The sequence below is a fragment of the Bubalus bubalis genome, chromosome 23 (assembly GCF_019923935.1).
Source record: "Bubalus bubalis isolate 160015118507 breed Murrah chromosome 23, NDDB_SH_1, whole genome shotgun sequence".
NCBI lineage: Eukaryota > Metazoa > Chordata > Mammalia > Artiodactyla > Bovidae > Bubalus > Bubalus bubalis.
Window position 1 is genome coordinate 41963494 of NC_059179.1, and position 25417 is coordinate 41988910.

Consider the following 25417-nt stretch of genomic DNA (forward strand, 5'->3'; position numbering starts at 1 on the left):
AGAGAGGATGCAAAGGACTGGGAAAGACAATGGTGGGAATTAATGGGCTGGATGGTCCAACCCAGATCAAAGCCTCTTGTGGTCTTGGGACGGTATTTACGACTTTTCCTTTAGTTAAATATTTTCATTCCTGATAAAGTTTTGCTTCAGCCAAGTTTAATACTAATTTCTCCCCTCTGAGCACAGACTTGCTCTGTGAAAAGGGTATGAACATGCTGGGTCAGAATTGACAAGCCAGCTCAGGGTTAACATGTGCGAAGCCAGCCTACAGCCAGCTGGACATCTGAAGGTCAGTGGTGTTTAGGGGCTGTGTACAAGCTCACGTGGGCTGCTGCTGGCGACTGGAGATCTCTTGATGTGCCTGCTTTGGAATTTCCAGCCAATTCACAAGCCTCTCTGGGCACCTTCTGATTTTGGCTTGGCTACTTCTTGGTGGTTGTGTCTCGAAGGAGGACGATCCTGGAACTCCCATCTCGGCGACTCCTTGTATCAAATCCCAGGCCTCTGCTGGACTGATTGTCTGGTGCTCCTACGGACTGAGCTCCTACGGACTGAGAAATTTCCAGTTGCTTTTTTTTCTTTGGCTTGCATTGCACTTTCAGTCTGAGCCGAGTCTTGGCCTTAGCTCTTGTCCTATTACGTGATCGTGTGCGCTTGGGGATTCAAGAGGAATAAAATCAAGGGGCCTGTGAGGAAGGGGCTATTGGGCTAATACCTTCCAGATGGCGATGTGAAATGGGAGATAAGATGCTGCCGCCCATCTGGCCCGACAGGACGTGATACGCTCCGCTCGTATCTTTGGGGCTGTTATCACCCTCCCGTGACAGCCAGGGTCAGTCTGGTGTTTGTCCTTGGACAGGGGCTTAACTTGGCAACTCGAGCCGCTCTCCGAAATGAAATCTGCTATCAGGTCAGTGGGGGGTCTGCCAAGAAGGACTCAAAAGCCCTGAACAGGGACTCAAAAGACAACAGTTGGTGACAGCAAATCACTACAGCTGGGCCTGGAGGACTGTCGGGCTGAGTGCAAGCCCCGAAGCAACATCCTCTGTGTTCTCTGGTCCTCTGCGGGCAGAGACTGCGTCCCTCACGGTTAACAGGGCCAGCTGTTGGTAGTGCCGACCTTGCTGAGGTCCTGCATCAGGGACGACCAGCTCTGACCCATTAGTAGTGGTTCCCTAGGGATCTGTGTTGGGAAGGATTCAGAGGTCTTGTCCAGCTGGGCCTCTCAGGAAAGATGCCTTGATCAATAGGCCATTTCTATCTGCTAACAGTATGGTGAGTTTATTTGCCTTTTTGGGGGTCAACTTTTCTCTTTAAAAAAAAAAAAAAAAAAAAAAAGAAGCAAGGGCTTAAATTAAATCAGCATTTCCTGCATCTTTCAAAAATACAAAAACTTAAAAAAAATACAAAAACTTGACAAGAATTTAAATTCAGTTTCTTTGTTATTCCATAGGAAATATTGATTAACTCCTTAAATGGGAAAAGGGATTAGTGGACTTCTAAAACTGGAAGGGCCTTCACAGTCCTGTTCCTGGCCTGTTTTATAAGGACAGAGGTCAAGGGCAAGTGAACGTAAGCATCTTGCAGAAGCCACCTGAGAATGCGCTGTGCACCCCATCTCAGGATGCTGCCCTCCTCAGTGCTGGGCTTGGCAGCTGTCCCAGAGTTCCCACTGAGGTTGGGAGTGGTACTGGACATCCGAAAGGACCTGACTCCCTGGAGATGAGGTCTCTAAGACGAGTCATTGCTGCTCAAGGGAGGCTTAAGTGGACAGGAGCTGGTAAGGGAATGCCAACCTGGTTAACTGCTTCCCATCTCTGCTCCAGCAGCATGGCCCTTTGGCAGCTCAAGAGGCTTTTCCAGGCAGGGGGACCTATGGAAGCTTTCCCTCGGAGGCCAGAACCAGGGCTGGCTTCAAGGGCATGTGACTTGGGCAGTTGCCCGGGGCCCTGTGCTTGGTTCAACACTCTGCCATCACCTTCCTGAAAGTCTAACTCTTTCGGAATTCGGGGCCGTTTTCACTTCGCTTTCATTTGCATTCCTGCGGCTTATGTTGCTGGTCCCATCTCAAGCTGGTTGCACTCTGGGATTCCAAGAAGAGAGGACAGTTGTCCCACTCTCGGTGGCCCGTGTGTTTGGGAGGCCAGGGGCAGGAGGGAAAGAGCTGCTCGGTGTTTCATCCTTGCTCCTGGCCTGGCTCTGTGCTGGGCTCTGGAGAGACCACCATGGCCGAGACTCTAGTCGGAGAAGACGATGAGTTAGTAGAAAACAGCAGGAGATGCAGAAGCCAGGATCAGCCCAGCCCAGCAATGCAGGGCGGACATCATTACCCCTGCCGGGGGTTGGGGGCACTTCCTCGCTTATGGGGTCAGCTAGGAGGGGTGCTAGGAGGGCTTCCCGGGTGGCGCGAGTGGTAAAGAACCTGCCTGCCAATACAGGAGACACAGGAGATTCGAGTTCGATCCCTGGGTTGGGAAGCTCCCCTGGAGAAGGGCATGGCAACTCACTCCAGTATTCTTGTCTGGAAAATACTATGGACCAAGGAGTCTGGTAGACTAGTCCATAGGGTTGCAAACAGCCAGACACAACTAAAGCCACTTAGCACAGGAGGGGATTTGAGAGAGGTAGGTGGGGATTCAGGGGCAAAGACACAGAGGCAAGAAGCTACCAGGAGCCCCCAGACTGGCTTGGTGGGGTCAGGACAGCAACAAGGTAAACCTGGGAGGGAACAGAGGCAGGCTGATGGAGCCCCAGCTTTTGAAGCCCAGGAGTTTCACCTGCATTCTGTTAGATGTAAGATGTGGAAAGTGGGCAAGGGCTTCTGGCAAGGAAAGGACCTCATCAGGACTCAGGGTGGGGCATTCTGGTGTCTGGGGGAGGTGGATGCAGGGGACAAAAAGCAGGACGTGCTGGACCCCCGCTCAGAGAGGCTGCCGGCTTGGACCAGTGGGACAAAGAGGGCAGATTCTAGAAGGAAAAAGGAGGTGACTCAGCACAAAGGATGATGATGTGGGGAGAGTCCGGCTGGTGGGGCCACTTGCCAAGCTGGAGAGAAATTGGGGAGGGGAGGAGGGTTAGGAGGGAAGAAGAGGAGTTCTGTGGGGTCGGGAGGCATCAGTTGGTGCCACGTGCCAGAACTTCAGTCATGAGTCACTGAGTCCTTCCCTGTTGGGACCTGACCTTCCTGCTTCTGGAGTTGGGCCAAGGGCAGGCTGCAGACCAGGAGGGAAGGGTGCCGTCATTCTTTAGAGAGCTGTTGAGTCATTTGTTTGGTGCCTTTAGCTGATGGGAACAGGCAAATGCAGACGGGTGTGGCCATGGTGATCAGGTGCCAACAGAGTGAAGGGTGGAGGGGGCAGTCACCCTGGTCTCCTGGCCAGAGAGCTGAGGGGACCCCAGGGCGTTCTCAGGGGCCGGGACAGTCAGCCTCGGGGCATCCTCATCACAATGAGATGGCCTTTGTGCTTCCCCTGCGAGCCTGGCCTTCTTCTGAGCCCTCAGAGCCTGCCCTCTGCCAGCATTTTCAAAGACAGAGACCTTTCCTTGCACTTTGATGGGAGTCGTAAAGTGCAGAACCACAAACCGCGTCACCTGTCCTCGGTTTGCGTTAAATAAGACACTTCATGGCAAATGGAAGGAGAAAAAGTGAAAGCAGTGACAGGCTTTATATTGTTGGTCTCCAAAGTCACTGCAGATGGTGACTGCAGACATGAAATTAAAAGATACTTGCTTCTTGGAAGGAAAGCTATGACCAACCTAGACAGCATATTAAAAAGCAGAGACATCAATTTGCTGACAGAGGTCCATCTAGTCAAAACTCTGGTTTTTCCAGTAGTCATGTGTGGATGTGAGAGTTGGATCATAAAGAAGGCTTGAGTGCTGAAAAGCTGATGCTTTCAAATTGTGGTGCTGGAGAAGACTCTTGTCCCCTGGACTGCAAGATCAAAGCAGTCAATCCTAAAGGAAATCAACCCTGAATATTCATTGGAAGGACTGTTGCTGAAGCTGAAGCTCCAAGCCACCTGATACGAAGAGCTAACTCATTGGAAAAGACCCTGATGATGGCAAAGATTGAAGGCAAAAGGAGAAGGGGGTGGCAAAGGATGAGATAGTTGGATAGCATCACCAACTCAAGGGACATGAATCTGAGCAAATTGTCAGGAGATGGTGAAGGACCCCTGTCCTTCCCTAAGCCTGGTGTGTTGCAGTCCATGCGGTCACAAAGAGTCGGACACAACTTAAGCAACTGAACCACAGCAAAATAAGATCTTCAGGGGGTGTGCAGAGAAAGGGGCCTGGCCAGCGTAATTTCTTTGGAAAATAAATTTTAGACTAGTTTGGTTTTGTGAGTCGCCTGTTCACTGCTCAGAATAGGAATAAATGTCACTTTCCAGATGGTGAAATGGCTTTCTTAAGGAGTTTAACAGCCCCCAGTAATTTGCACTATTCATTTGAGTCATTCCTTTATGAAATTCCTTCCCAGGTGGCCCTAGTGGTAAAGAATATGCCTGCCAATGCAGGAAACGCAGGAGACGCAGGTTTGATCCCTGGGTTGAAAAGATCCCCTGAAAAAGGAAATGGCAACCCACTCCAATGTTCTTTCCTGGGAAATCCCATGGACAGAGGAGCCTGGTGGGCCACAGGCCACGGGGTCACAAAGTGTCGGACGTGACTGAGTGCGTACATTTACAAAATATTTCAGCCACTGCCCGTGTTGTTACAAACAGCAGTTTGAACAGCGGAGGCATCGTGCCGTCTGCAAGCCCACTCTGCACGTTTGCTGGTCCTGTCCACGAACTCATTGTAATTTTTGTTCACATGTGGATTGCCTTGCTCTGGGCTTATCCAAGGTCATTACTCTCAGGTCTGTTTTGCCCCTTGTTTCCATGAGGCCCAGGGGCGAAGGTCTTGGGGGTTCCAGCTCTGCTCCTGCTCCCCAAACCTTGTGTGGTCATAGTCCTTTGGGACCCCTTCCCCACTCTTCCTCTGCCTGTCTGAGTGCGTACTGGGGGTGGCCCGGCTAGACGCTGGGCTGCTGGGATGACTCTTGACAGGTATAGCCCCTGTCCTCAAGGTATTCAGTCTCCTAGTGGTCTTCAAGTCCCTGGTGATGCATGTCACTGAGGAGGAGTTAGGGGCTTCCGGGTGTGTGCTGGGGAGTCCATTAGAAAGTGGATACAGAGGTGGTTAAGGATTCAGAGTCTGGGTTCACATCCTGGCTCCACTTCCCACTCTGTGACCTTGGGCAAGTGACCTCACCTCTCTGAGCCTGTTTTTTTTTTTTTTTTTTTTAACTTATTTATTTTTAATTGAAGGATAATTGCTTTACAATGTTGTGTTGGTTTCTGCCATACATCAACATGAATCAGCCATGGGTATACACACGTCCCCTCCCTCTTGAACCTCCCTCCCACCTCCCACTCCATCCCACCCCTCTAGGTGGTCACAGAGCCCTGGTTTGAGCTCCCTGCGTATGTGAGTGCGTGCTCAGTCGCTTCAGTGGTGTCTGACTGTGTGACCCTGTGCCCTGTAGCCCCCCAGGCTGCCCTGTCCATGGGGATTCTCCAGGCAAGAATACTGGAGTAGTTTGTCACACCCTCCTCCAGGAGATCTTCCCAACCCAGGGATCGAACCCACATCTCTTATGTCTCCTGCTTTGTCAGGTGGGTTCTTTACCACTGGTGCCACCTGGGAAGCCATCGAGTTCCCTGAGTCATACAGCAAATTCCCACTGGCTGTGTATTTGTATATGTTTCCATGCTAGTCTCTTCATTCAAAAATATCAAACGCTTCACAGGTTTGCGTGTCATCCTTGCACAGGGGCCATGCTAATCCTCTGTATCACTTCAATTTTAGTGTACGTGCTGCCAAAGCAAGTACTGAGCTTAGTTTTGATCTCTGTCGAGCGAGGATGATGGCATATGACTCAGAGGTTGTTGTAGGGGTTCCTGAGGTTACATATGTGAAGCTTCTAACACAGGACCAGGTACAAGGGTCAGGCACATAGAACAGAGCCACTCATGCCTGGGCACCCAGGATTAAGCATATAGGACCGGGCCTTAGCCAGGTTGAGCTGCTGCTGTTTTTATAGCTGTTGATGAGTGAAGACCAAGCCAGGACTCAGAATTGCTTGCCTGGGCAGGGGTCGGGGCTGCACACCCGTCCTTCAGGCCAGGAAGCCACCTCGTAGGTGGACTTGGAGGAGGTGGAGATTAGCAGAACCTTGACACGGAAGGCCGAGCCTCCTACCTTCCTGCAGTGGGGGAGCTTCCTGCAGGAACTCACGCCCACAGGGAAGAAATGAGTCCCCGCCATGAGGCTGTGAAACTTGTAACCCCAGCTTTGACCTCTGGCTGGGCTTCAGGCTCTTGGTGCCGAGTCCCTTCTAATTCCAGCCCCACCCTGGACAGCCGTTTGGACAGCCGGAGAGGCTGGGAGGGCTGACCCTCCCTGGAAGTCTGTGGGCGGCATTGCTCGTCTTGCTTTTGCCAGAGGGTAAAATGAAAACCTCTTTTGAGCTCCAGGCCTGGTGCCTTTTGACTCCAAGGGCGTGTTTGCAGGTGGCCGGTCCTTCCTGCCTTCCCACCTGCTGGAGACCACCCTGCACTCCCGGCGTTTTCCCTGTGTGTCCAGCAGGGGGCACTCACCCATTGAACCAGGGACAGGGCTCTGCTCTGAAACACCTTCACCAGGGAAAAGGCATCCCGAAAGATCCCTAGAGCAGTTTCCTTGATTACCGCTGATTCCTTGATCAGCCGCTCCACCTTGACTTTTCTCAGCCTCAGATTTTGTGGGGGCAAGTCTGGGGAGTTTGCAAAATTGTATTTTAATTTTCAACTCGGAGAGATTCACTGTCTATTAAAAAGCAATTAGAAATGATCCTATGAAACAAACACACAAAATTCAGAGTGTTCTGACACCCTAACTGCTCCGTCAAAGAAACCTCGGGTTTTGCTGCAGCCTCCGTGGGGAGGAGAATTCACGGCCTGGCCTGGGGACTGCTGCACAGGAGGATGCACCCCCCTCCACTGTGTCTAAGCAGAGGCCTGGGGAACGCTGTGGGATGCCCCGGCCAGCAGTGTGCTGGGTCTTTAAATACCCCACGCCATGTGTGTGGGTGGGTTGGGAGGGATGAGGGGGGCTGATGAATGTGCCATTAATGAGCCGAGTTCCACTGGGAATAATTCTCCCTTTGTGTCCCCAGCACCATCCCAGCTGCTGCCCGTGTGGATCTCACTGCCCCAGCCTCAGAATACGCATCTTTGCCTTCCGTCCCAGCTGGTGATGGAGTCGAAGCTTCTGTTCCCTCCTGCCAATGTCTGGCCAAGGACTTAAGCAGGTATTGTACAGAACCCTCCTTCCTAGCTGCTGCCCCCAGAGAGGAGGGGCCTGGCCGTCTCTGCCCCATAAGCCCTGTGGGAGCTGCATTTAGGAGGGTGCCAAGAAGGCGTTGACAGCTTGGACCCGTGATGCCATGTATGATCGTTTGGACTGTGGTTGATCTGAAGTTTACCCTTGCGAGCAAGCTCTCCATGTAACAGTGGGGACACCCTGTGTGAGCGTTCGTGTATTAGTATTAGTATTAGTCGGCATATTCCAAGAAGCAGTACCAATAGGATATATATTCACATATACAGGCATAACTTATTTTATTGTGCTTTGCAGATACTGAGTTTTACTGAGTGAAGGTTTGTGGCAACCCTGAGTTGGGAAGTCTGTTGGTGACATTTTTCCAACAGCGTTTTTTCACTTCATGTTTCCGTGCCACATCAGACTTTCTCACTGCTATATATGTTATGATCATCTGTGACCAGTGATCTTTTTCATATTTACCTATTTTATGTATTTATTTGCCTGTACTGGCCCTGAGTTGTGGCATGTGGGATCTTTAGTTGTGGTATGCAGACTTTTAGTTGTAGCATGTGGGGTCTAGTTCCCCGACCAGGAATGGAACCCAGGCCCCTTAGCCGCTGGACCACCAGAGAAGTCCCTGTGATCAGTGAGTTTTGATGTTACTATTGCAAAAAGATTATGACTCATTGAAGGCTCAGTGATTAGCATTTTTCACTGATTAGCATTTTTTAGCAATACATTGGTTTTTTTACACATAGTACAGTACACTTACTAGTCTACTGCTGCTGCTAAGTCGCTTCAGTCGTGTCCAACTCTGTGCGACCCCATAGATGGCAGCCCACCAGGCTCCCCCATCCCTGGGATTCTCCAGGCAAGAATGCTGGAGTGGGTTGCCATTTCCTTCTCCAATGCATGAAAGTGAAAAGTGAAAGTGAAGTTGCTCAGTCGTGTCCGACCCTCCGTGACCCCATGGACTGCAGCCCACCAGTCTCCTCCGTCCATGGGATTTTCTAGGCAAGAGTACGGGAGTGGGGTGCCATTACCAGGCTCCTCCGTCCATGGGATTTTCCAGGCAAGAGTATTGGAGTGGGGTGCCATTGCCTTCTCCCAAGTCTACAGTATAGTATAAAAATAATTGTTTTGCACTGGGAAACCAAAAAATTCTTGTGACTCACTTTACTGTGATACTTTCTTTATTGTGGTGGTCTGAAACCAAACCTATAATACCTCTGAGGTCTGCCTCTTTAGCCTGGAGTAGGAAATGGCAACCCACTCCAGTATTCTTGCCTGGAGAATCCCATGGACAGAGGAGCCTGGCAGGCTACAGTCCTTGGGGTCACAAAAAGTCTGAGCGACTTAGCACGCACTGCCTCTTTAGAGAGAAATTTATTTTAAGGAATTGGCTTATACAAATGTGGAGACTGGCAAATCCAAAATTTGCAAGGCAGGCCAGCAGGCTGGAGACCTGGGGAAGAACTGATGTTGTAACTGGAGTTTAAAGGCCATGTCCTGGCAGACCTCCCTCTTCTTTGGTGGATCTCATTCTTTCTGTCTTAAAGCCTTCAACTGATTGGGTGAGGTCTATCCACATTATAAAGGGTAATCTTCTTATTCAAAGTCTACTGGGTTAAATGCTACTTTCATTGGAAAAGTCCCTAATGCTCGGAAAGACCGAGGGCAGAAGAAGAGGGCGTCAGAGGATGAGATGGCTTGATGGCATCACTGATGCAGTGGACATGAACTTGGGCAAACTTCGGGAGATGGTGAGGGACAGGGAGGCCTGGTGTGCTGCAGTCCATGGGGTCACACAGAATCGAACAGGACTGGGTGACTGAACAATAACGACTCATCTAAAAAAATATCTTCACAGTGACATGTACAGTGGTGTTTGACTAAATATCTGAGTACGATGGCCAGGTCAACGCTGAAAATTAACCCTCACAGCAAGTAGTCAGAAATCCTGTTTCATGCAAAACAATTGATGCTGATAAGAAACTTTTTTGCTTAGCTACTAAGTCCTCTGAAGAATGTTCTTGGACAGCCTTTTCTTGTGTAGAGCTAAACACACCGTGATGTGTTGTGAATGGGCAGCCTGTGACCTCAGGAAGTCTACTGCTGGGGAGGCAGTAGGTGGGGATGGAGCTAGTCCGGAGTCCCTCTTACCTGGATGGTGCATCTTGGAGTAGAAGCTCTTTCCCTCCCATCATCTGCTGAGATCGACCTGCTGCTCTGTTGGTCCGGAGACCCAGAGGGATGGGTGGGATAATTTATCTGCAGTCCCTCAACTCCTTAATGTCAGAGCAGGAACCTCATCCTACCCCTCCTGGTTCCAGGGCCCTGCCTTATCTACTGCTGCTGGCCTCAGGCTGAGCGAGAAAGGTCTGGGAAGCCTGGCTTCTGGTGGTGAGACAGCATGAACATTCATTCGTGGGTGTTTGGGGACACCCTCTTGGTTTGCCTTTGGACATAGTAGGTGCTTGATAAAAATGTGTTTAAGAAAGAAGTAAGGTTCTTAAATAGTCTGCCCTTTAGTTTCTTAAAAAGTAAGCATACATCTATCATCCAATCTAGGAAAGCCACTTTCATATATTTATCCATGAAAAATGAAAATATGTATCTACCTAAAAACTTGTATGTTTACAGCAGCTTTATTCATAATCACCCCCAAACTGAAACAACGCAAATGTCTACCAGCTGGTAAATGAATAAACAAATTCTGGTCTATTTATCCTATAGACTACTGCTCGGCATGAAAAGAAACAAACCACTGATTCATGCAACAAAATAGATGAATCTTAACTATATTATGCTAAGTGGGAAAGGTCAGGCTCAGAAGACTACATGTTGTGTGAATATCCATTTATTTGATATTCTGGAAAAGGCAAAGCTGTAAGGAATGGACACCATGTCAGTGGTTGCCAGGGCTGGGAGCTGGGTTTGGGAATTGACTATGGAAGGCCATGGGCGATCTTTAGTGGGCAATAGAAATGTTCCATGTTTTGATGGTTGTGGAGGCTACATGTCAAAGTTCGTGAAACTCTACATCTGAAAAGGATGAATTTCACTGTCAATAAGTTATATCTCAATTTAAAAAAAAGTTATGACAGCCCATAACTGCCACTCAGGGTGGCCTCTACCTTTAGGTTACATCCTTTAAAAAAGTAAAATTTGAAACATAAAAAAAGGAAAAAGAACCAAGCGTATCCAAGGGCTGGAGTAAGTTTTTGATGGAATCACATGCACACACACAAACTGCACCCAAAACAACTATGTCATCCAGACTGTACCCTAAGTACAGTCTGGTACCGTAACCCATCTGCTCAGGGTCCCCGCCCTGAGGTCACCTGGGTTCCACATTTTAAACCTCGCACACAAGGTACATCTGGTTCACCTCACCCCTGGGGTTTATTCCTGGGAGCCAGTCTTCTTGGGTTGCTTCTGAATCTCATTCATTCATGTATATGAGGGTTCAGTAGTATGAAGTTGGGGTTTTCTGGGCCATAGACAGGCACTGCCCCTGTGGCTCTTACAGCTCGCTGGGGAAGACAGCCGAGCAAGTAGTTTTGAATGGGTCAGAAGAGGGGTGCAGTGCCGGGTGGTAGAGGAACCTCTTTCCATCTGGGTGACTGGGAAGGTTTCCCTGGGGGAGGTGACTTCTAAGCTGAGAGCTGAAGGCTGAACGGACTTAACTATGTATGGGCAGGGCAAGGTGCAGCATCTGCAGAAACCTCCAAGATAAGAGACGGGAGCAAAGCTGAAGGGTCTTGTGGAGGAGGCGGGGCTGGGGGTGGCCCAGGGCACAGGGGCAGGTGGTTGGCACACCGTGGATCATGGGAAGGGTTGGGGGGCTTTATAATTTTTCTTGGTGGAATTTTTTAAAAATGTATTTCTTTTTAAAAATTTTATTTATTTAATATTTCTTTATTTTTGAGTGTGCTGGATTTTTTTTGCTGTGTGCGGGCTTTCTCCAGTTGCAGGGAGTGGGGGCTTCTCTCTAGTTGTGGTGCATGGGTTTAGCTGCCCCGTGGCACGTGGGGTCTTCCTGGACCACAGGTGGATTGAACCCGTGTCCCCTGCATCGGCGGGTGGATCCTCAACCACTGGGCCACCGGGGAAGTCCTAATGGATTTATTTTAAGAATAGTTTTAGACTTACCAGAAAAGTGAGACGATAGTGTAGAGAGTTCCCATTTACACACGCATAGCTATCACTCACTCACTCACCATTTCCCCTGATACTAACACCTTAACAATAGCATGGTACATTTGATACAGTTCGTGAACCAATACTGGCACATGATTATCAACTCAAGTTCATAGTTTATTCCGATTACCATATTTTTTTCTCCTAATGTCCTTTTTCTGTCTCAGGACCCCATCCAAGACAGGACATGGCATTTAGTCCTCACGTCTCCTTAGGTCCCTCTTGGCTGTGACAGTTTCTCAGACTTTCATGTTCGTGGTGACCTTGACCATGTTCGTGGTGACCTTGACCGTGTTCGTTTTGAGGAGGGGACGGGTCAGGTGTTTTGTAGGATGTCCCATATTTGAGATTTGTCTGGCATTTTTCTTCTGATCAGACTTACGGGGTGTGGGGAGGAAGATCACAGAGGTTAAATGCCGTTCTCATCACATCATGTCAAGGGTGCTTACTCTCAGCATGGTTTATTTCTGTGCGTGTTGACCTTGATCGCTCGACTGGGGTTGTGTTTGCCAGATTTCTCCACTGTCAAGTTTCTCTTTTTTCCCCTTTTCCATATTGCCCTCTTTGGAAGGAAGTCACTGTGGACATACCTCAAGATTGGAGCGTTGCACCCCTTCTTTTACAGGGATTATCTATCCACAAATTTTTGGAAATTTATATGGAAGATTTGTCTCTTCTCCCTCATTTATTAATGTATTTAGTCATTTATCTTTATCACTCTGGACTCAAGGGTATCTATTTTATGAGTTATACAGTACAATACTACTTTATTTGGTTACTCAGATTGTTGTTCCAACTTTGACCACTGAACCGTTGGCGCTTAGGGCTTTATTTTAAGAAGGTCCAGAAGCCCCAAGGCAGGCAGAGATTTGAGCAGATTTGCATTTTTGAAGGATCTCTCCAGCTGCTTGGCAGGGCTGGAGTGGTTTCAGGGTGGATCAGGGCCCCCAGGGTTTAGGGCTCCATGCCCTGGCCCAGTGGATTGGATGGGAAGGGGGCAGCTGCAGTCCCATCGCCCTAAGTACATCTCAGCTGTGCCTTCAGGGTTGCCAGCCCCACCCTCTACCCTTTCCATGGCTGCTTTTTACAACAGGGCTGTGGCCTGGATCCAGGGATCCACATAAATCCTGTCTTTTTGCCTTTGCTGGGTCCTTGGAAGTTTTCAAAGCAAGTTTCAAAAATGCACAGATGAAAATTTCATTTCACTGAGATGGAGGTTGTTATTCAGGTCTAGGCTAGAGTCGGAGGTCCCCGCTGGTCTCATGATTCAGAGAGATATCCTTCATCAGTACGATTTCCAGGTTTACCTGGTGGCTCAGTCGGTAGAGAATCTGCCTTCAATGTAGGACATCTGGGTTTGATTCCTGGGTTGGGAAGATCCCCTGGAGAAGGAAATGGCAACCTACTCCAGTATTCTTGCCTGGAAAATTCCATGGACAGAGGATCCTGGCGGGCTACAGCCCATGGAGTCACAGAGAGTCGGACACGACTGAGAGGCTAAACCACCACCAATGCCCGTTTCCAGCCAGGCCTCTCTCGCTGGAGCTGGCACACGCTCTGTGTGTTTCTGTGTTTACTCCATGCTCAGGTGACTTCAGTGGCTTTGTCTTCCCCTTTTTGGGCTTGGAGGGGACCAGGAGGGCATCAAGACCCGGCATCTTAACAAAGAAAGCCCAGGGCACAGCTCATCACAGAATCGACAGATGTTCTGTTCTTGCAAGCACACCGGGTGACTTCCTGCAGCCTCCCCCTGCTTCTGATGGCTGCTGTGGAAATGATGACATCAACCCACATTTCCAGTGCAAATGGCTTTTCTCCGGGGTTTTCCCACCCCACCCCTCCCCCGTGCCCACTGCTAATCATTAGGCCGCAAGCCTCGGGGAGAACAGATGTGACTTTGACAGAGTCCAAGGGAGGGGAGGAGGAAAGACAGCTTCAGTTTCTCTGCTTCCCAACTCTGCCTGAGCTCGTCCTGGGAGGGACACTGTCCACCAAGGTGGCAGCGCTCCGACAGGCCCTCCTTGCTCCTGCAGCATGGCCTGTCCATGGCCTTTGTGCTCAGCAGACACTCTGACCTACTAAAGCTGTTTGGAAGGCGTTATGCAGCAATTAATTGAGCTTTGAGAGGCTGAAGCCAGGCAGCGTCTAAAGATAAAGCATTTCCAGGAATGCAGGTCCAAAGCCCTCACTCTTAACCAAGGCAGCCACCGCTGACCGCGGGTTTTGGGACCTCAGGGGGCTTGTGGCAAAGAGCCTGCTGTGTTGGCATGTGGGCCAGGCAGACGTGAACCTGAGTACACATCAGAGCTGACCTCCCACTCTGCTTGCCGGGGACGGTTGTCCTTGAGGAAACTGTAACTTGGAAACCTGGCCAACGGCTGCCTGCATGGCCCAGGAGGAATGAGACAGGGCAGGGGGTGGGGGGTGGCAGCTGAGCTTCTTGCAAGGAGGAAGCTGGTTCCATGTTGATGCAGGAAGGCCAGGGAACAACATCCCTGAAAAACGCCACCCTGAACGCAGCCAGGGGTTTGGGGAGAGGCAGGCGGTCTGGACTCACCAGGGTGTCTGGTGAGATGTCCCCAGCCCCTGCTTGCCATCAGCAGCCCCCAAGAGCTCTTGGCTCTCTGTCAATCCTTCTCCTGGATTTAAGAGCTTTGCCCAGCAGGAGAGGGAGCAGAAAGCCCTGCTCCCTGGCCCCACCTAGGGTGGTCCCCTCCTCCTGCCAGGTCTGGGGAGTGGACCCCTTGAGAAATACTGCACATCCTTGCACACAGAGCCAGTTCATTTGTCCACTCACAGCTCAGTGGTTCATTTTGTAGGTGGTGGTTTAGTTGCTAAATCGTGTGCAACTCTTGTGATTCCACGGACTGTAGTCCGTCCATGGGATTTCCCAGCCAAGAATACTGGAGTGGGTTGCCATGTCCTCTTCTAGGGGATCTTCTCCACCCAGAGATCGAACCCCCGTCTCCTGCATTTGCAGGCAGATTCTTTACCGCAGAGCCATCAGGGAAGCTGATCAGGACCATTCTTGGGTTTGCTGATGATGAGCCACTGCACCGAGCAGACTGGGGTCTGATCCGGCCTTATGGTCCATTTCAGCCACTCTCCTGCCTATCAGACCCACTTCTTGCAGGGCAGCCTGGGCGTGGCTATGTTGCCAAGCATCCCCATCCTGGTGGGACCAGCAGAGGCCATCTGACCTGGGCCTCCCTGGCTTTCAGTCATTCTCAAGAACAGGCTCCGGTGTTTGTGAGCTGCTCGGCTTCCCATTGTTTGTGGCGGGCGTGTCTGGGAGCTATACCTGACTGACTTCAGCCCTGGCAGCCCAGGGAGGGAGGGAGGTTGGTACCCACTCTCCGAACACAGTGCAGCAGAAGGTGGACTTCCCAGTCTGGGCGAAGCCCCCATGGAGTGGGCGGGCCCCATGCTCCATCCCTCAAATTCTTCTTCCCGTTTCTGGGGGGAGACGGAGAGTGGGCCAGCAGGCAGCGCTCCCCTCATCCTGCTTATTGGGGCACACCTGGGAGACCCCTGCTCTGGGCTGAAGTCCCAGGACCCTCTCCAAAGCCTGGAAGGGAGTCCAACCTGATTTGGGGCTTAGTGAGGAGCAGGGGGTGGCCTTGGAAGTTTGCGGAGCCAGTGAGGGCCTGCCTGGCCCAGCTCCGGTTTGGTGGGAGGTATCAGGGCAGCGAGAAGCCTGCAAGCTCACTCCCCATTCCCAGCGGTGCCCCGGACCCTATGTTAGATTGGCTGCCACTTTATAATTGTAGATTTTGCATTTCAAGGGGCTGCTTTTCTTCCAAACCAAGGATATGCCTTTGGACCCTCAGACCCAGCAGGAGGCATAAGGGTGGTTGCCAGGAGCAGGTGGAGAAGTAGACCCCCGAATTGAAGGAGGAGCCAGGAAGGAGACAGAACCCCAGGGAGGTAGAGTGGGAGAAGGGCTCCTTGTCAGGACATGCTCAGCTCAGGGCCCCCCATCTCCAGTTGTGGGGGCCTCTGTTGGTGAGTCCGTTTCTGTTACACTTTGACTCAGGAGATGAAGTCACAGGCGCGATGCTCTGAGCGGCAGGACGTGCTGAGTGCACTGAGTCTCAGTGGTCCTGTAGTGCGTCTTCTGCTTTGTTTCTGTCCATCTGTCCATCTGGGCATCCCCCATCCAGTCCTCCACTCGTTTGTGTCCATCCACCCACTCAGCACACACATCCTGGGTGGATTCTATGCCGTATCCCGTGTGTGACACAGCACGGGGAAGGTGCACAGAGTTGGAGAGAAGGGCTCCTGGCCCGTCCTGAGCTGTGGGACCTTGGGCAAGTTACCCGACCACTCTGAGCCTTTGTTGACCCATCTGTGAAATCAGTCTGGGTAGTACCCACATCTTGGAGGTAACTGTGAGGAGTAAATGAGGTCAGTGAAAAATGTCGCTTGGTGCTCCGCAGGTGAAAAGTGAAAGTTGCTCAGTGGTGGCCAACTCTTTGCAACCCCATGGACTGTACACAGTCCGTGGAATTCTCCAGCCCAGAATACTGGAATGGGTAGCCTTTCCCTTCTTCAAGGGATCTTCCCAACCCAGGGATTGAACCCAGGTCTCCTGCATCGCAGGTGGATTCTTTACCAGCTGAGCTATCATTTAATCAGCATCAACTCCCCTGATGCCCATGGGTGCTGGGAGAACGGGGGCAGACAGAGAAGGCTGTTCGATAGACAGACACAGTGTGATCAGCATGTAGGCTCTCCAGTAGAGTTGAGAACAGAGGACCCAGCAGAGTAGGCTGGAAGGCACCTCGGGGAGGGGGAACCACACATGCAAGGCCTGGTGGGAGGCTCAGCAGTTTCCAGCAGCAGGTTGGGAGAAGCCTAGAGGGACTAGGAGGAGGATGTGGAAGTGATTTTCAGATCTGCAGCCAGGCTGGGAAGTTCCACTAAGTGAAAGGATTGTCTCCTCTTTTTAAGCAGCGGACAGTCAGGACCGGATTTAGTCTAGGGAACTGTCTCTGGAGGCCAAGGAGAGGGTGGATGGTGAGGAGGGGCTGGAAGTCTCTGGACCACTGGAGTTATTACCATGGTCCAAAGGGAAGCGATGGTGGCCTAAACTAGGGCAGTGGCCATGGGATTGGGGAGGGTAGGTGTTGGTCTTTCGGGCTTGCATTCGTTCATTCTGCTGTGGGCTGGCCTGAAGCCTGGGGCTGGGGATACAGTGGTGCCCCCAAAGACACAGGCACATTCTTCTGAAGGGGACCCTGCAGGAATGGCCCTTCCTGGCTGGACTGTAATTCTGGGCAGGAGCTCCTGGACGAGTCTTCCCATCTCTGAGGCCCTCTCCCAATATTTCCTCCCATCCTGCCCGGGCTGGGCTCAGGGTGGAAGGGGTGCAGGGCCCACATGGTTCCACCCAGCACAGAGCCCCTGGTGTTTTCTTCTGGTTCCTTGGGGATGACTTGCCCACCTTGTGACCCACCTCAGCAGCCCTGACCCCAACTCTGTCTAAAAACCATCTCACTGAGCACCATCATCCCCCGGTGGCTTCGTGAAACCACAGAATCTGAGGCCTTCTCAGGTTTCCATAACACGGCTCCCCACTTTTATTGTCCCCATTGTATAGATGGGAAAGCTGAGGCTCAGTGAGGTCAGGGCCTTGCCTAAGGTTACAGGCTCCTAGAGCAAAACTGAGGTGGGAGGCGTTTGGGTTGGGTCATCTCCGGGACTCCTGCAGGACGCCTGCCAGCTTCTGACTCCAGAATGAGGCACTCTGGGCTTGGTGTCCCAGAGATGTGGTTAAGAGTCAGTGAAGCAGGGGCACGGAGTCTTTTTCCGTGACTTGCTTTTTCACAAAGCAGCTACAGCAGCGGGTAATCTGGATGGAGCACTTGCTATATGCCTGGTGAAGCTGTACTATGAACTTTTCATATATCGTCTCATTTAAATCTTACACTGTCCATGTTGGTGGGAAGGTACGATTATTATAATTTCCATTGCACAGATGAGAAAACAGGAACAGGAGGGTTAAGTAACTTCTTTGGGTCAGTTTAAGGATTCAGATGAGTGAAAACATTCCCCACTCACCTTTTTGATTTAGGTGTCTGGGGAAGAGAGTTTAAGTTAGACCTCATTCCTGGGCACCCAGCCTGGCCGTCTCTCCCAGTATCACACACACAGAAATCAGGACTTGCCATTGAGGAGGGTGATGAGGTTGGTGGCGGGGCTGGCACTTGCATGGGATACCAGTGAGAAGATATATCCTTGGGATCACTCTGCTGATCCTTCTTCAGCTCTGGCCTCATGGGAAAGGACTTTGGTTTCTGCCTCTCTCCTCTGTGTCTCTTAAGTACAGATCTGTCCACTCATCTGTCCACCCATAGCTGTTGAAGGTCTCCGAGTGCTGGCACTGGGCATTCCGTGGGGCACGTGGGAGGCGTGGCCTCAGCTCTCTGGGAACGGACCTGGCCCAGACCTCTGCTTTGTAAGGAGAAGCTGGGTGCTGGGGGTGCCTGGGGACGGCGGCCACCCTAGTTTGTAAGGGTCAGAGCAGGCCCCTCTGGAGAGCGAAGCTGACCTTCCAGAAACCAGGAACCTTTGGTACCCCTGATGCTAGGGGACCAGAGGCATGTTCCTGGGCTGGACAGTCACTGCCCCATGGAAATGTTCACATAAAGTAGGACCCCTTCGTCTTTCTGGATTAATTGTGTAAAGAGATGCAAAAAAAAAAAAAGTGAATATACTAAGCACTTAACTCTGCACTGAACTTTTTTTAAATCATCAGCCTCTGAAAGCTGTCAGGAGACCTAGAAATGTCTCTCACACATTTTCTTAAGGTCAACAGGATGAGGCAGAATTGGGTCAGTCTGTTGTCATGGAAAGAATGTCTTCCCGTGGAGAGATCAATTCTTAAAAATCTGAGTATTGGGGAAAAATAATCCCTTTTCCTCAGGCACTGTTAAAAGCTAATTACATCCAGTGACAGATAGGCAAGTGCCTTGGGAATTACACAGACAGGGCCTGTGGGGTGGTTATGAAAAGAAGGATGCATTTTTAGGGTTTGGCAGCACATGGAGAAGGCAGGGCACCCCACTCCAGTGTTCTTGCCTGGAGAATCCCAGGGACGGGGGAGCCTGGTGGGCTGCCGTCTATGGGGTTGCACAGAGTCAGACACGACTGAAGCGACTTAGCAGCAGCAGCAGCACATGAGTAGACAGACACATGCCTGCACGCGCGCACACACACACACACACTCACACTCATTCACCCCCTCTGCTCTCAGATGCTATGCTAATTATCTCTGAGAAGATGCTCACGGCTGCTATTTCTGGCCCAGCCGTGCTGGATTGCTCTTCTATCCCAGAGTCTTGAGTCAGCAGCTCTGGGCCTCGGTGCTCGGTTTCCACTGCTCCGCTCACAAGTAGGGCAGTCCCGTGTCAGGCTCTGTGTCAAACCGCTCGTCGGGGGTGGGAAGGAAGTCAGAGATTCCAGACTAGCTGACAGCCTGGCCGCCTTCCTGAAGGGGCCGCTGCTCCAGGGCAGGGGTCGTCCCAGGGACCCAGCGAAGCAAGGGCCACAGAGTCCAGCACTCCGGCTGCGCTTGTTTGCATTTCCATCTTGGAAGCGTTTCCCCGTTGAACGGCCACGGTGGTGCCGCTGAGGAGAGACCTCCCCGAGTCCAGACGGGCGGCACCTGCACGTCTCAACCCGTTCCTCCAGTCCGGCTTCAGAAAGCAGCTTTGCTGTCCATTTTGGCAACAGGGAGGTTCCCTCTCTGTTTACCCCTGGATGTTCTGTTTAAAAGGCCTCTTATTCCTGGTACACAGTAGTAAGCTCTAGAGGAACTCTGTGGATTAACACATCGACAGTCCAATCAAATACAATATTTAAGCCCTTTTAACAAGGACTGAAATGTTTTTACAGTGCTTTTGCAATATTCGGTTCTTCTTGGAAATAGTTCTCTGGGAAGAAAGATGGATTTCACTGGTTATGTTTTTGGCCCCAGTCAGTTGGTTCTCTGCTCCCTGGCTTGAATGGAATTCCACTATTTCTACACAGAAGCTTGCACTCCGGAGGTTGGAGTTTTATTTGGCCAAATGTCTACCTGTTTGGTTTTGCCTATGATCTTAAACTTAGTTGATAAAATTAGCTACAGGAAGGAGTCCAGATTATCTAAAGAAAACTGTTCCCTGAGAAAGGCCACTTAACATGAATCCACTTACTGAATCGAACTTTTAAGGTGATTGTGTGGAAAATGTTTGATTGGGCCTTGATGTTGAAGAAAGAAGTGAAAAAATTATGAAAATGATTTATATTTAACAGAATGTGGACTTTAATGATAACCACATGTTAATGCTTAGCATGAACAAAGGATTTTGGCCTTATTTTTCTGGCAGATTTTCAGACTCGCATATTCTTCACACTTGACTCCTGCATCTCAAGAACAGTCACTTTAACATAAATGCTTCAGTTTTAACATAAATGTTTCATTTAATATACATGCTTCAGCAGTTTTCTGAAGGGCTCTTTCCATTTTTGGATGTCCTATCTTGGAAGCTACCTTCTTCCTCATTTTTGAGAGTTTTTCCTCTTCAGTTGTTCACAGATTGCCATTTCTCAATGGCTCTGGGTGGCTTTTGAGCAATTCATCAGGGTCAGATTCGTCCACTTCATGGTGTCCTGCAGCTTCTGCTAGGTTTGCAGTTTTCTTTGCAGTTGTTGGTGTATGCTGCTGCTGCTGCTGCTAAGTCACTTCAGTCGTGTCCAACTCTGTGCGACCCCATAGACGGCAGCCCACCAGGCTCCCCCGTCCCTGGGATTCTCCAGGCAAGAACACTGGAGTGGGTTGCCATTGCCTTCTCCAATGCATGAAAATGAAGAGTGAAAGTGAAGTCGTTCAGTCGTGTCTGACTCTTAGCAACCCCATGGACTGCAGCCCACCAAGCTCCTCCGTCCATGGGATTTTCCAGGCAAGAGTACTGGAGTGGGGTGCCATTGCCTTCTGCGGTTGGTGGTGTATATTTCCCCATAATCAACGAGAGACACTGGCAAGGACTCATGAAGCCAGGAGGATGTGAGGGACAGCTGAGTCCAGAAGTGGTTGCTTTGTTGATAAACATCTTCCAAGGCTGACCTTGGCTTCCTCTTTGTAACCTTCGCCTTACGTAACTATAGAAACACTTGAGTCTTTTCGGGAGCATAAATGGGGGGACCCTCTCTGCAGGATGGGACAACCAGAAATATATCCTCAGGGAAGTTCATTTATTTTTTCAATATCATTTTTTGATGTGGACCATTTGTAAAGTTTTATTGAATTTGTTACAATATTGTTTCCATTTCATATTTTGGTTTTTTGGCCTCGAGGCCTGTGGGATCCTAGCTCCTAACCAGGGAGCAGACCCTCACCCGCCTGCACTGAAGGGCAAAATCTTAACCACTGGACCACCAGGGAAGTCCCTATCCTTCCCAGAACTTCTGATTTTATTAATTGCTGGTGGAGCTGGGTAGCTGCTGATGTGCTTGCTGAAGTAGCCACATGAAACTGAAGGTCGTGTTGGTGGAAGGATATTGTTGAAGGCACTGTCTACTGTATACACCATCTGCTCATGGAGAATCCATAGGAATGAACATATTGAGAATGGCAATCATGCAAAAAGCTGTTTATCCATGGAATGGCCGTTAAAATCTGCTAGGTTTTTATGAATTGTGTAACTGAAAATGATTGTTTCCCTTTTTGCTTGTTGTTGCTGTTCAGTCGCTCAGTCGCATCTGACTCTTTGCGACCCCATGGACCGGCACACCAGGCTTCCCTGTCCATCATCATCTCCCAGAGTTTGCTCAAAGTCATGTCCATTGAGTTGGTGATACCATCCAACCAGCTCATTCTCTGTCATCCCCTTCTCCTCCTGCCTTCAATCTTTCCCAGCACCAGGGTCCTTTCCAACTAGTCAGTTGTTCACATCAGGTGGCCAAAGTATTGGAGCTTCAGCTTCAGCATCAGTCCTTCCAATGAATATTCAGTGTTGATTTCCTTTTTGCTTTGGCTGCTGGGGAAGTTAGATCCAGGCCTGCAGCTGACTCCAGCCAGGGCTCAGGTAAGTCCTTTCAGGATAAGCTCACTCTCTCTGGCTTTTATCTAACTTTTCTTTCAAGATTCTTTTGCTGTCTTGAGTTGCAAGCTTGAGTCATTTCTTGAAATGAGGTAGGATATATTTTCTAAAATGTTATCTCAAGAGTGTCTTCTACCATTTCCATCTCAAAAGAGCTGAATTTATTTGGTAAAGAAAGAAGGACTTTAAGGCTTTTATTTAATCTTTTGGGATGTGGTGTTTGTGTTACTGATTTCTTTTTCATATGTGATGAGACTTCTTAACACAGTGCTGGCCTAACTTTTGCGTAGCCCTGGGTTTTACTGTTGGCCTGCTTTCCTTCCTTCTTGTAGGAATCACAGACGTAAAATGTATCCTGAATTCTTAATTTTAAAATAAAAGTGAGTCTTGGGACTTCCCTGGTGGTCCAGTGGTTAAGATTCCACCCTCCCAGTGCAGGGGTCTGGGGTTCGATCCCTGGTCAGGGAACTAGATCCCCATATACTGCAGCTGAAGAGCCTGCATTCAGCTGTGAGGATCCTGCATGCCACAACCAAGACCCAGTGCAGCCAAAAAAAAAAAAAAAAAGAGTCTTATCTCTCTTTACTGATTCCTTTTCTAGCACATTCTGGGTTGCCTTCCTGGATCTAATACCAAAATCCTCAGCCTTTACCTTGTATCATGTTGTTCAGTTGCTGAGTCGTGTCTGACTCTTTAGGACCCCATGGACTGCAGCACGCAGGCTTCGCTGTCCTTCACTATGTCCCGGACGTTTGCTCAGACTCATGTCCATCGAGTCAGTGATGCCATCCAACCATCTCATCCTCTGTCGCCCCCTTCTCCTCCTGCCTTCAATCTTTCCCAGCATCAGAGTCTTTTCCAATGAGTCAACTCTTAGCATCAGATGGTTAAAGTATTGGAGCTTCAGCTTCAGCATCAGTCCTTCCAATGAATCTTAGGGATTGATTTCCTTTCGGTTTGGTTGAATCTCTTTGCTGTCCAAGGGATTCTCAAGAGTCTACTCCAGCACCACGGTTTGAAAAGCATCAGTTCTTTGGAGCTCAGCCGTCTTTATGATCCAACTCTCACATCTGTACATGACTGCTGGAAAAACCATAGCTCTGACTATGCGGACCTTTGTCAGCAAAGTGATGTCTGCGTTTTTTAATATGTTGTCAAGGTCTGTCATAGTTTTCCTTCCAAGGAGCAAGCATCTTTTAATTTCATGGCTGCATCATAACAGAAATGAATTTTTCCCCCATGAAGAGTAATAGCTGTTGGAGTGGTCCTTGCTTGAAAGGATCTTTGAAAGATCTCAGGTGTAAATATGGTAAAGGAGGTGAAAAAAGCATAGAAGATCAGCACTTTTCAAAGAGTGAGCAAGAGCACCCTGGAAAAGATGGGGTTCTACCTGAGCTGGCTCTTCAACCCAAGTTAACCACTCAGAGTCCCCAGGGTGACCACATGAGATTCAATGTTGGAGTGTAGAAGACAGTCAGATCCAAAAATGAGGGAACCTGACGATGAGCTCAGTCGCTCAGTCGTGTCCGACTCTTTGCAACCCCATGGACTGTAGCCCGCCATGCTCCTCCATTCATGGGATTTTCCAGGCAAGAATACTGGAGTGGGTTACCATTTCCTACTCTAGGGGAATCTTCCCAATCCAGGGATCGAACCCAAGTCTCCTGCATCTCTTGCCTAGGCAGATGAATTCTTTACCACTGAACCACCTGGGAAGCCTGACAAGCTCCTCCCTTTTCTCTATTCATCGTAAGAATGAAGACTTTTGCCAGGGCAGGCCGGAGAGCAGGGACGCCAGACACAGGCACAGGATACTGTGAGATTCCGATGAGGCGAGAAAGCACCAAAGCTAAAATTTGCTGGAGGTAGCACATGGAGGGGGACGTCTGTGGGCTGGAGGAGACTTACGCCTCATAGAAGCTGGCCGGGAGCTGGGCCCTGATGCACAGGAGGAATGGGGGACCTGGGCCCTGCTCCAGTGCAGGATGGACCCAGTGTTGGGATCAAGGCCAGGATATTGAATTGGGACTTTCTCCTGAAGGCAGTGGACAACTTTTGGAGCAAGGCTGTGCGACATAAAAGCTGTGTCTTCAAAAGCCCAGGAAAATGGACCCCAAAACGTAAACCCTGGATGGATAAAGTGCCAGCAGCATGCCACTCTTGACCTGCAGGCCAGTCTCCTGCTCGCTGGTCGGCTTCGCTTGTCTCACTCTCCTGTTTACCTACGGTTGCTGAACATGGGCCTGAACTTGGGTCTGAAATCAAACAGTTCCCAGCTCTTACAGTCTTTTATTTTTTCTTTTTATTTATTTGGCTATGCCAGGTCTCAGTTGGGATCTTCGATTTTTGTTGCGGCATGTGGGATCTAATTCCCTGACCAGGGAACGAACCCGGGTCCCCTGCACTGGGAGTATGGAGTCCCAGCCATTGGACCACCAGGAAAGTCCGCAGCTCTTGCAGTTTTAGGCAAGGCAGCATGTGACAAGCTGGGTGGAGTTGTGGGGTGTGCAGCTGGACTTTCTGGGTCTCAGTTGAAGGAACAAGTTGCAAGCGGGTGGTGATACTAGAGCCTATGGAAAGGTCAGCTTCCTAAAGAGAAGGTCCACGTGTTTTTGTGCAACCTCTCTGCTGTCCCCCCACTAGCTGCCCCCTCCTCCCCCCGCCCCATGATGGTGAAGGCGAGAGACTTGAAGAAACAGGACCTTGCCTGGGCCCGTTTTCCATCTGTATTTACATTCCCAGTGCTCTCCAGATGGATTTTCCTGTGATCTGACCTACTTTCTTTTAGCAAGTGTGCACAGGCTAATTAGCAGCACAGGGGTCCATTGGTCTTGTTTGGAGAGCGTTGCTGCTATGGCAACTGGAGACTTCCCTGAGGCTGAAGGCAAAGATAAAGCCGCTTAAGTGTGTTTTCCTTGGGGTGTCAGAGGTGCTTCAAATTACTTGCCCTTTCTGACTATGTGTGGTTCAGTCTCTTGGACCTGAGTGGGATTTCAGAGTCTGTATCATATATCTTATCTCTCAGCTACAAAGATTGGGCAAGTTTGCTGAACTTTCTGGTATGTATGTGTCAGGAAGTAACTTGAGAACAGACTCATCTTCTATAGGCCAGGCAGATGCTAAGTGCACTAGTAAATGTCGAATCTCTAATTGTTCTAGAAATGACGGGTGCTTTCTTGGATTTATCTAGGTTTCTAGGATGTTTTGGGGACATCAGTAGGAAGGTTGGCAGTGGAGCCCATCTAAGTGGGTTTAGCCTACCTTTAGCATCCTAGAATATGCATGCTCTGGTCCAGAGGGAGACACAGGGAGGGACCTCAGGGTCTCCCTGGTAGCTCAGTGGTAAAGAATCCACCTACCAATGCAGGAGACGCAGGTTCCATCCCTGATTTGGGAAGATCCCTTGGAGAAGGAAATAGCAACCCCACTCCAGTATTCTTCTTGCCTGGGAAATCCCATGGACTGAGGAGCCTGGTGGGCTACAGCCCATGGAGTTGCAGGAGTCAGACACGACTTAGCAACAAGGGCCATGGTTAGAAAGTCTGGGCATCCCTGATTTGGTGGAGAGAGGAGGTGCCCTGTTGTGGCGGCCTCTGCCCCTCCCAGGGTGGCCAGGGTAGAGTCTGGAGTGTGGGCTGGGCATGAAGAGGTGGTAAGGAAGGGAGGAGCGGCCCCCTGAAAGCAGTGGTCTGGGAAGGAAGGTCGGGATGAAGCAGAGCGCACTCATAGGTTGTCTGCAGCCTCAGCTCCAGCCAAGGGCCTGGCCCAAGTGAGTG

General features: G+C 50.1%; 1 protein-coding gene and 1 non-coding gene across 21 annotated transcripts in view; one reads left to right on the plus strand and one right to left on the minus strand.

Annotated features, from left to right (window-relative positions):
• TACC2 (transforming acidic coiled-coil containing protein 2) overlaps positions 1-25417 on the plus strand; it is a 233932-nt gene that overhangs the window by 125683 nt on the left and 82832 nt on the right. For all 20 annotated transcript variants that reach the window (XM_044935185.2, XM_044935187.2, XM_044935188.2 and 17 more), the window contains one exon: positions 7205-7339. In XM_044935185.2, coding sequence (XP_044791120.2) covers positions 7205-7339 — 135 coding nt within the window. The remainder of the gene's footprint in view (positions 1-7204; positions 7340-25417) is intronic.
• Positions 5776-5880, minus strand: LOC112581670. Its single transcript, XR_003106290.3, has one exon. It is a non-coding gene; the product is annotated as a U6 spliceosomal RNA (small nuclear RNA).